Source organism: Hippichthys cyanospilos, chromosome 3 (assembly GCF_059441005.1).
Source record: "Hippichthys cyanospilos isolate Australia breed blue-spotted pipefish chromosome 3, RoL_Hcya_1.0, whole genome shotgun sequence".
In the NCBI taxonomy this organism is placed as follows: Eukaryota; Metazoa; Chordata; class Actinopteri; order Syngnathiformes; family Syngnathidae; genus Hippichthys; species Hippichthys cyanospilos.
In genome coordinates, this window is record NC_142371.1 from 8,480,980 (window position 1) to 8,492,052 (window position 11,073).

General features: G+C 39.6%; 2 protein-coding genes across 2 annotated transcripts; both read right to left on the reverse strand.

Moving 5' to 3' along the window:
* Positions 1–775: 775 nt before the first annotated feature.
* On the reverse strand, positions 776–3,305 carry LOC148425672 (peptidylaminoacyl-L/D-isomerase-like). Its single transcript, XM_088409508.1, has 2 exons — positions 3,243–3,305; positions 776–1,495 (listed from the first exon to the last, which is right to left on the reverse strand). Exons 1-2 carry the CDS (start codon positions 3,303–3,305, stop codon positions 776–778), a joined length of 783 nt encoding a protein of 260 aa, XP_088265634.1.
* A 4,617-nt stretch (positions 3,306–7,922) lies between these two features.
* kiaa1143 (KIAA1143 ortholog) lies at positions 7,923–10,991 on the reverse strand. The gene is made up of 3 exons (XM_088409626.1): positions 10,719–10,991; positions 10,272–10,422; positions 7,923–9,713 (listed from the first exon to the last, which is right to left on the reverse strand). The coding sequence occupies exons 1-3, from the start codon at positions 10,830–10,832 to the stop codon at positions 9,505–9,507; spliced, it is 474 nt and encodes a 157-aa protein (XP_088265752.1). The 5' UTR covers positions 10,833–10,991; the 3' UTR covers positions 7,923–9,504.
* Between the last annotated feature and the right edge of the window lie 82 nt (positions 10,992–11,073).

Below are 11,073 nucleotides of genomic sequence, written 5' to 3' on the forward strand. Positions count from 1 at the left end.
AATCATTTTAACAAAAAAAGGTTGGTGAGTACAACATTAATTTTTCTTATGTGATATTAGTTAGTGTTCGTTAGGTTACTAACTAACCCTAATACCAGATAAACATTAATGATTAAGCATTAAATTGAAAAACAATTGTAATACACGTTCATAAAAAATAAAAATGGTATCTGATTGTAGAAGTGGATAATCAATGCTGAAAATATTCTATTGTGATAGCCTTTTCCAAATAAAGATAGCTGTTAGATCCAGGATTTCTTCCCACTGTTGAGTTAATGTATTCACTTGCTAAACCAAACTCTGTAACAGTCACGATCGAGAGCGTTAAACGCTCCTGTACATGAGTTACAGTATCACAAATAGAGTAAGTTTTTAAAAGCATTATTGTAATGTTTTGATTGATCCAAGATGGTTATAGATCACGCTGGGCAGCAGCTTTGGGTCAGCGAGCCACTCTCTCTCGCTTTCTCTCTCTCTCTCTCTCTCTCTCTCTCTCTCTCGCTGTCAAATGCAATTTGTTGGCATATTCGCTGTCTGTTAAATGTCTCTTTGTTGTCAGTTAAAAACTGTTACTTGCACAAACCATTGTAAATATTAACACCAGGGCTCGGAATATAAAAAGGGGGTGTTACCTACCAGTATGGCCGGCCGCATGGGATTGTGGGCACATTACTATTTTTAGCACCAAGGTTGAAACCTATTCAGATGACCCCTTGCCCCTCTGGATCGCGCGGGTTCACTGTACGTCTAATTTTCAAATTTGGTGCGCATTGACTTATTGCAGTATAAATGGCACATTAGGGAGCATATAAAACTTTGGCAATATGAAACTCAACTGTTTGTCCGCTGAATGATGACCTTTGTACAGCGTCAGCTCCGTGTTGTCTTCAGCCGCTACAATCACCGCCCAGTTTGTGGCCTTGCAGCTGCCTGTCCTGGGCACCATGTAGTGCTTACCCAGACTGGCCACAGGGGGAAGCTGTTCATACACATGCTCGCATCCCGAACCCAACGCCAGACACTGGTGGCCGGCTATGACAGCCACAGGCAATTTGGATCGAACGAGGCCCGTCCAAGTGCAGTGACTCCGTACGAGGTAGGACGCATAAGGTGCTAGGGTGAAGGTCACCGGCTTCCCACTTTGCCAATGAGCCCCGCCTCGCAGCTGCACATCGGCACTCGGTATGATGGTGACGGTATTCAGGCTGTCGCCATTAACAATAGCCAGGAGCTTGTCCATGCCATGCAAGCCTCCCTTCGGTGTGAACACTAGGTACTCGGTACCAAGCGCCGCTATTGGAGAAACCACTGTGCCGTCTCCTGTCTTGTGGCGCCGGTTAAAAGAGACCACAGAGATTTCAGCACTCGATGAAATCCGAACCGCTGAATTCTGGGTAACCAGTTGCTGCTGCAGCTCTACTCCGACTGGCAGACAAACCCAGCGGCTTTCACCTGCAGACAGGGTAAGCTTCATGGAGAAGTCCACCGAAGCCACCTGCAGGTTGACATCATTTGAGAAAAAGTTTGAGGAATAATGACCGCTGAGTTAGAAATTAGAGCCACGCATCAAGACTAAAGAACAAAACTAATTTTGTTGATTAACCAACAAACAAATGGTTAGGGCTGGACTAGCATTAAAAACAAATGCATGTAAGCATGTAAAGTCAGATTTTTTAAAATTAGTACTCCAACATGACTCCTGACAACTCATAGCACTGAAGTTGGTTGGTTTGCTGTCTGTATTGTAAGCGGATCATTGGACTACTCCCTCTAAATTGTCGATGGGTCTCTTGAGGTAAAAAAGAAAAAAAAGGAGGTAGTAAAAAGATGCTTGGCCCACTGAGCATCTGCCCTATATGCCAGATGGCCAGTCCAGCCTTGCATCACCTACAGAAAAAAAAAACATTTCACAGAATTTCTGACCTGAATGTGGACATTTGCAGCTGAGCCCATAGCTGTTAGAACCACTTGGAGTTTATGATTGTTTCCAAACAAGAGTGTTTGCCAGAAGCTAGGTTTCTGGAAGTTGGGAAGAAACGTTGTGATGAACTCCTTTCCTGTTGAACACCCATGACACACTGGAGAGGCACATGAGCGTTAGTGTGAAATAGGTCGTGGCGCATGTCGATTGTACGGGACACGCAAATTAATACCTGGCAATAGTGTAGCCGCAGCTAAACACATGAGAAGATTTATTTCCATGGCTAAGAAATGAAACAGAAATAGTAGGACATGTAAACATCAAATATAACAAATGAGTAAAGAGTTCAACATACAGTATATGAGAGTTTGCATTTCTGGCTTACTAATGTTGAACAAATGATATGATATATTTGAATGGTGTGACGCTTCCAGCATGCATCGTGAGCAGGCAGTGTGGCTATTCGGAAATGTGGGAGTTTCACGAGCAACTTATTTGCCTAAATCACCGCAGTTGAATGATGCATCAGTTGCACGAGTAGTATTTTTTACTACACGCGTTTTTTCACAATCCAATATATTTACAGAGACCATATTAGGAAAATCACGATCTGCAAAACCATTTCACAACTCATGTTTTAACTCCATACTATCAATAATAGCAACACATTCATTAACATGATCGTGTCGTCACATAAAAGGTTTTAACATTAATTAACCTATAACAAAAACATCATGATAGAAACTTTCAGAAAGTTAATCAGTTCAGAAGTGTATCATTCATATCGCTAAGGAGCCACACGATTTGAAAAAGGTTTGCAATCCCTCACTTTGTTCGATCAAATAATCCGCAAATTCCTTCACTTGTCTGCCTGTAAAATGTTGCACGCATAATCCAGTGCAATAATGTAATACAAAAGTATACATGTATCAGTAATATATAGTAATTCTCTACAAACGGAAATTGTCAAATTCTGTCAAGTTATAGCAGAAATTACTAAACACCACAAAACCATTTAAAGAGATCGTATATAAAAAGTTAACCTTAAACATGCACACCTTACAAAAATTTCATCAAGTTAAAATATTCAATTGGCTCAGCCTGCACATACTCAACAAAGAGAATAAAATTTGTCCCCGACACCTTCACATTCTAAGACTGATCTTTTTGAAATGCTGCCGTTATCTCGTTTTGAAAACAGCTCGTCATTTATGTGGCTAGGATTGCTTTAGAAAATAAAGATAAGTGCGAAACGTGGGATTCTGATCCTCATCACACTTCACGAACAGCATATAAAGTATAAGAGAAGATGCTTCATTACCTGTCGTTGGCCATGTGCTGCGTGTCCGGAGAAGTGGAAGAGCGACACTTTTATTAGAGACATCGCGAGGGAACGACAGAGATGTGTACAGAGAAAAGCCACATGCCGTTACAGCTGAATGAAAAGCATATTGAATAATGGTGTGTTATTGTTGCGCTATGATAAGGAATTAACAGGAAAGGTGGCAACCGTACAGGAATGTTTCTGTGGAAGCGAAGCCTATCCGGTCATGATGAATATGATGAGCACACTCTACCCATTCTGGTTGTGGGTAATGTGGCGCCTAATCCATCTGACTTTGGGCAATAGACGGGGTACACCAGGGAATGGTCCTTTAGTGTTTACTTTTAAGGTATATTAGGGTTAAGGTAAAATATCTAACTTTTTATCAACTCCAATAATTATGGAGTGAGTGCTGAACAAAGGCTTGATAGATGGCGCACATTCCAAGGAGTAATTCAAAGTTTGTGCGGGTTCCCTTAGTCGGAAAAAGTGGGTCTTGGGAACACAAAGGAGCAGAAGTGGGCACTTTGTCAGCACTGACTAACAGACCGTCACCATTGAATGATAGGAATGCAAAAATGAACAAAACGGAAAATTAACAGTATTTAAGCACAATTTTCATCCGTCATTGTAATCGTCGGGAGAGACATCACATCAGATGTCTATCAGTCGCTAGACCCCTTTTTGCTTACTTAAAATTAATTCAACTGACTTGCACGCTTATTTGCTATGTTGCTTCATCTATATTTTACAAACTGCAATCAATGACAATAGTCACTTTACAGCACCACCAAGGAGTGGAGAAAAATGTTCAGTTGCGTGAATATACAGGGTTGGTTCAATTTGCTGCTTATCATTCACAGTATAACACATCTGAATTTACCAGAGATGTATTTGTAGTTGGTTCCTTTTTTAATCCTGGTTTCAAAACACAAAACTCACACTGTACACAGTCTCGCTGACCAAAAGCTACAAATAATGTTTAGAATAAAGTGTTGGGATTTATTTGTGTTATTTTTCTTTTTAAATGTTTTCCATGAAGAAATTGCCTGCTGATAATAGCATTCTGTGATACGTTTCCACTGCAGGAGGTTACTTTTTCAAGCAACCAATGGCCTGCACCAATTTGCATTTTTTCGCTGATTGGCTCTTGGCCAGAAAATGCAAGATATAAGTTTTTAAGTTTTTAAGTAGATTAAACCACAGCAATACTTTGTTTTACTTGTAGTGTATGTGACAGATGAAATTTAGACAAATTTAGACAAATGTTAATAAAACCGTCAAATATAGTTGTAGGGCAGGCAGTTATAAATGACATCCATCATTTGAGGCATGTAAATCATGATAATGCTATCTGATGGACATGATTGGTACTTGCACTCTTGTCCCCTGCATTCCCTCAGGTGTGGGATGATAAACATGGCTTTGTTTTTATGCTACACTTATATTACTGTGTTATGTTTCAATTGCAGTGTAACTGTGTTAACTTAAAGGGAGCGGGGTTCTGACGAATGTCGGACCAGACAAAAAAATGTAAGTTGCCCACCTCTGTAAAAGTCTTTTTTATTGACATCTGGAGGCTGGGGGTAAACCGTGGTACCCGGCTGTCTCTCAGGAAACAACTGGAGCGTCGTTGGAACAGACCCACTGCACAAAGGAAAACACAAACGACACTTTTCACACATGAAAAGTGATATTTGAAATAATTATAGAATAACTCCAAACCCTATACAAATGGCAAAAGGTAGCCCCTCCCAACTGAGACAACCGTCAGTTTCGGGAGGAAACGATGTGTTAACAATTTCTATCCTGTACGCAAAGATAAGCAAAACAGCAATACGGCTGGCTGACAGAGACATACAACTACTCAATGGTAATAAAGACTGTTTATTTAACTATTATTTAACCAGTCAAGGTTGGCAAAGTTTGCATGCTGACAGTAACACCTCTCTGTGATTGACAGGTAGCATACACCCTCGACTGATAATCAGTCAATCATAGGGCTGTCACATAGCTATCACATACACCTTATATGAATGTTTTTGGACTCAGCAGAAAACCGGACTACCTGGACATAACACAGAACACGTTGACTCGACAACTTTCATGTACTTGAAACTTTAAAGACGTACTATGCTGTCGGTGGAGTTTAACGTTTGGTTAGAACCAGGATGACAAGATTTTCAAAAGCAAAAACTGGGACATTAGAAGTTTGCTGAAAATGAAATATGTAGTTAATTCTCATTGGGAACCACAAGTATTTATAACAAATACACTCAGTCTAGTGCTGGATGACAGATCAAAATTGATAAACTGGTCAATGCACTCACCCTGAGCTAACCTTTTTTGGTTTAGTCCATGTGTTGTGATATAGGAGTAAAATCACTTTCTCCTGCAACTTCAGTTCACATGACAAATAACATTGTTTCATGTACCATTGTAACATTGCTGTTTTCAATGTTTCATGTTCGATGTGGTCACAGACTAGTCATTGCTGTTTTGTTCATTGAATTAGGATTTCTAATGATGTTATAATGTCCTGCTGTGTGAGTGATCAACAAACACAACTCCAGTCAACTTGTTTGAACAAACACATCTCCAGTCAACTCATTTGAGCAAGTACAATACTTGCCTTCTTTTGCTTCTCCACAATGCTATTGAGCGTTGATTTGATTTTTTTTTTACAAAATCTTGTTTATAGAACACATTATCACAGCAACTCATTGTCCCACATTGGGAACACGCTGATAGAAAAAAACTTGCTATGTTCTTTTATTTGCCATGATGTGTCAACACGAAAGCAGAAAGTAGATTGAGACATGACCTACGTAAAATTGGAACAAACAGTGGGGCTGGCAAAATCTGAAAACCTCAGGACACAAGATTGAAAAGCAGAACTGTTCCAGTTTTGTCGACAGCTCCTGAATAAAAAACATTAAATGGATCTCAACAAGGCATGGCGTGTGAGGTGGTGTACCCAAATGCAGGGAAGCGAGGAGGCAGGCTGCACTCAGAAAAAAAAAGAAGATAACGAAAGGAAAACAAGGTCAACATCGCATACAAAGTAACAAACCAAAACTCGGAAATAACTTGACAAAATACTTCAACACCAAAAGTCACGGAGCTCACAAATCAACAGAGTAATCCTACGTTGACAGCAAGACCATTGACATCGACAGTTCAACAAATTAACGAGACATCAAGGAGCACCTGGACAAGAAACAATCGGAAGAGGGAGCTGATTGGCCACCACAAAGGAAGCAGATGAACAAAGACAGGTGGGCGCAATCACAATGACAAGACACTGACACAAAAGGAACAGAAAAATAAACTAAGAACATAAAGACCAATAAAAGCCGAACAACACAGAAAAAAAACACAGACCAGAAAGAAACCGAAAACCCCAGACACTAAGACACAAAGCACTCACCACAGAACATAATATAGAGAAACCATGTTACAGCATGTGTCATCTCTGAACAGAAATAAAAATCTACCAATCTACCAATATTGATTGATTGCTCTGTTTCAACAGGTCTTGTGCATAAAATGATTAAAAATGCTCAGTTGAAAGGGGATGCATTGAGAGGTCCTTTGAGACAAGCAGATCAGTTCAGTTGCGATTGATTCAATGCCCTGAGAGGGAAACGGCCTTGGATGAATGAAAATATTTCCATGCATATAAAACGGAATGCACTTACGTTTTATTTTGAGCTGCTGCCTTCATTTTCATGGCATGCATCGTTGACCAAGACAATTGAAAAGCAAAATATACGCATATGAAAATGGCCACTTTGACCTGAAGTTATCATTTCATTTACATCATTTTTTTATTTCTTTGTGATACCGAAAAATTTCTTCCAATTTAGCTGTCATCTGTATAAAAGGAATCAGAAAGACGCAGTAATGGTGTTAGCAACAAACAGCATTGACTACACCCCAATGTGACAGCAGCAATGCAGACTCTTAAGACAATATGTACAAAAGGAGGCGGTAAGTGAGTACATTAATAGTGTACACAAGGATATCCACTCTATTTAAAAGGCACGTAAAATTTTAGATGGTCAACAGTATGTCATCCCAGTGATCTATTTGCTTTATTGCTGCTCCCCTTTTGAGTGCCCAGGGAGCCATAGACCATCAAAAGCTATTTGAGCATTGAATCAATATTTTTGATTCACAGCTTAAGGTTCGAGTGTTATAAGATCGACAAATCAGCGCACTAGTAAAAAACTTCTAAAACACGGTTATGCTGTAATTGTTCAACCTAGTAGTTCTACTAGTGCACTTACTGTATTTATGTTTCAAAAATTAGGAATAACCTAATATGACCTGTGGACCACATGAAATGGCTGTTTCAATATCATTGATACCTAGTTCAAAGTCCGTGAACTAGCGTGCTCTTTGAGTTCACTAGTTGGGTAAGTACGTAATGCTAATGAGTCAAAACTGTATACCACCAGTTGACAACCGTGTGCAACTAATTACAAAACTGCAGCACCAGACATTTGGAAATGTTAACTATAAAACCGGGCAGGAAAGAGAGGTACCAACTGCATGGGGGAGCAGAACATTCTAGTTTCTTTGCACACAAAATCAAAATCTGGGACAATTATGCAGATAGATCACTTGTATTACATGACTGAGCTGTTGAAAAAACTCACACATACACACAACTGCCATAAACTAGATTGAAACATTTAATGATGCGTAAAAATCAAATGATAGATAAAAAATATACAATTGCATTAAAACTAATGCAGTGACACATTTACAGCTTCCCTTTGAAGCTAGAAAATATTTATACATTCAATGCATGATTGAACGTATGAAAATCCTACCATGCGTACAATACAGTAAGATGACCGTATACAACAAATACAGACCTACTATAAACTGTACATGCAGGGGATGAATTACCAAACAATCCAAATAGACTCAATTCTATGTCAAATCTAAATTTGCTCATCAGTACATCACATTTTGGACTATGGATCAGGGTTTGATGTGATTCACTTTTTTGATAGCTGGAACCGAACAAGGACACAAAATGATCTTATTACATCAATGCAGGTAACGGATTTCTTTCCTCAGTAAATGTAAGCCTTGGACATCAAAATGAGTCTAAAGCTAAATGTTAAATAGAAACTTGACAATTCAGTCCAGATATTGCTAATATTTTTTCCATGCCTTATTGAGGTGTGATGGAAGCCATAACAGTGTTTGGCCAAAGTTGTTTGTTCATCTTTGTAATTTAATACATACAAGTAGGAACCAGACTAAAAAAATAATCATCTTAAAAAAATTGGGGGGAAAGTAGAAACTTAAAACTTCTGAATCATAGTTCAGAGTCCCATGGTCTAATCCACCGTGCTCCGGCCTTCCTGTGTAGTTTGCATGTTCTGCCCGTGCCCAAATCCCCAAAACATGCATGAAAGGTGTATTGTATGCTCGGAATTGTCCTTATACGTGATTGTGAATGGTTGTTTGTCTCTGCGTGCCCTGCGATTGGCTGTCAAACAGTTCATGGTGTCTCCCGCCTACAGCTCATAGATAGCTGGGATAGGCACCAGCAGGCCAGCAACCCTAATGAGGTTAAGCGGCAAATGAAAACTGATTGATGGATGAAACTTAAAACAAACTAATTAGGGATGTCCCGATCACATTAGTTTTGCACCCGAATCCGAGTCACCAGATTTTGAGGCTCTAAGAGTTCTGAGTCCTGATTCGTAACCTCTGCGATATAAGGACAGAAAAAGTATCCAAATTGCCTTCCAAATCTTCTTTCGCCAATATCTGCGTGCTTTTCTAGCCCTTAAAACTGAAAAAATAAAGTACAATAAGATCAAATTTTCCCCAATCCTTCCTCCCTGTTTCCGGTCCGCTGCAAATTATGTGATCGGTCCCCATTTCTAATGACATGATTGGGATCTGGACATCCTTAACAATAATGAAAATACTAAAGCCACATGTGCGAATTGTGTCTTGGTAATTTACTTTGGCTGCAAAGGTATTGGAAAAACGTCTTATGTCCTCTACCGAATCACAATGAGTCTTAAGCAGGCGCTGCCTTTCAAAATGAACGACTGAATTGAAAAAAAATAGAAGGGAAAAAATACTGTTTACAGTTGGGCTAAACATCAAGCAAGTACTGCCACAAAATGATTTAAAATAATAAAAGTCCCCTCATGCGCTTGCGGATTTGCAGAACACCTGTTTATGATATTTGATGAAACGAGGACGGAAACTGAGTCCGGTACTAGTCTTCCTCTTCCTCCTCATCACCACCAAATGACAAAAGACTGCTGTTTTTCACTTTCTTCCCAGGATTCACGTCCTTCTTCTCTTCTTTCTCTACTGCATCCCGCTTCTTCTTGCTGGAGCTGGCAGTTATCCCTTGAAATTTGTCAGCGGAGCGTTTAGCCGGTTTCTTGAAGAGGATTTTACCATCTGCGCGTGGCTCGTCGCCTGTGAGACACATGGGATGTTTGGAGATTGAATGAATGAAGAAACAATTGGGAGATTTCAAAATATCTGTTCTAATAAACCAATTCCTGTGAAATAACATAAAAGCATCAAAAAGGACCCCCCCCCCCCCAGTTAAACATCCCATCCAATGAAAATTTGTTTAGCTGAGCAAAATGTTAGAAAATATGCAAAAGGTCAAACTATCATCATTTATATCTGATATCAAATATGATGTGTTTCCACAAATATTTATGTTGTAGAAATTAGGTTAGAGTTACTGATGAAATTACACATTCCTTTTAAATGAAAATCTACACTGTCCCTTTAAATCCGTAAAAGGTGACAACAGCTTGACCCTGGAACAGTTGATTTGGCTCAAGTGACGTATTTATTTCTACCATACAAATTGGAATAATACAGATTGTACTCTGACAATTCACTGAGTCAAAAAATGATGTTAAAAATAAAATGAGTCACGGGTGTTCTCAAATCCAAATGGGCTATTGAGACGTACATATTTCAGACGAATTTTCAAACGATTAAAAAAAAGAGCCTTACTTTTCTCCGAATTTTCGGTTGGTTTAATTCCGTCCTTGATATGCTTAACTTCCTCTGTGGTCAGGTCTCCATCTTGAAGGACAACAACTTGGGGTAATTCATCCTCTCGATCGCTCCCACTCTCATCATCCGGAGTTGGCATCTGCTGACGCTGCAAGAAAATAGCCACGTGTATACACACATTTACAGTCATTTACGCATAAGCAAGAATGTGAGACTTGCACGAGAGGTGAAGAGATGTAAAGGCGTACCAGGAGATATGGCTAGTGAGTGTCGGTTACTACAAATGTGTTCGATTGCCGCCTCCTCGTGGGTGCAACAAATGATGGAGTCATGGACTTTATGAATTATGCTGAATTATTTAATAACCGCGGGGTTACAACTATACACGTTCAAAATGTTCTAAATCAAATCGCCTGCTAAACTCTACTCCCATAAACCACATACCTTTGTGTCAACAGTCGGGCCTTCTTTGTAGCCAACATCATTTTTAAACTTCTTCAAAAAGGAGGGTTCCGCTGGTTTCACCCAGGACACGCCACTACCTTTGCTCTTATTCATCACGGCGTAATAAAACAGCAATTCAAGCAAAACAGCTAAATGGTTGCGATTCAATGGTTCCAACAAGCGCAAAAACACACAGACGTCAGTAAAATGCGCCCAACGTGTCAGATGACCCTGGTGAGCGACTGCGATTGGTCAAAATGAGGTTACTGGCTGACGCACTTTCATGAGGAGATACGCCGGATATGGTGTTATTCCTTCAAACTAATTTTAGATCATGCAAAGTAGTGCTATAAAT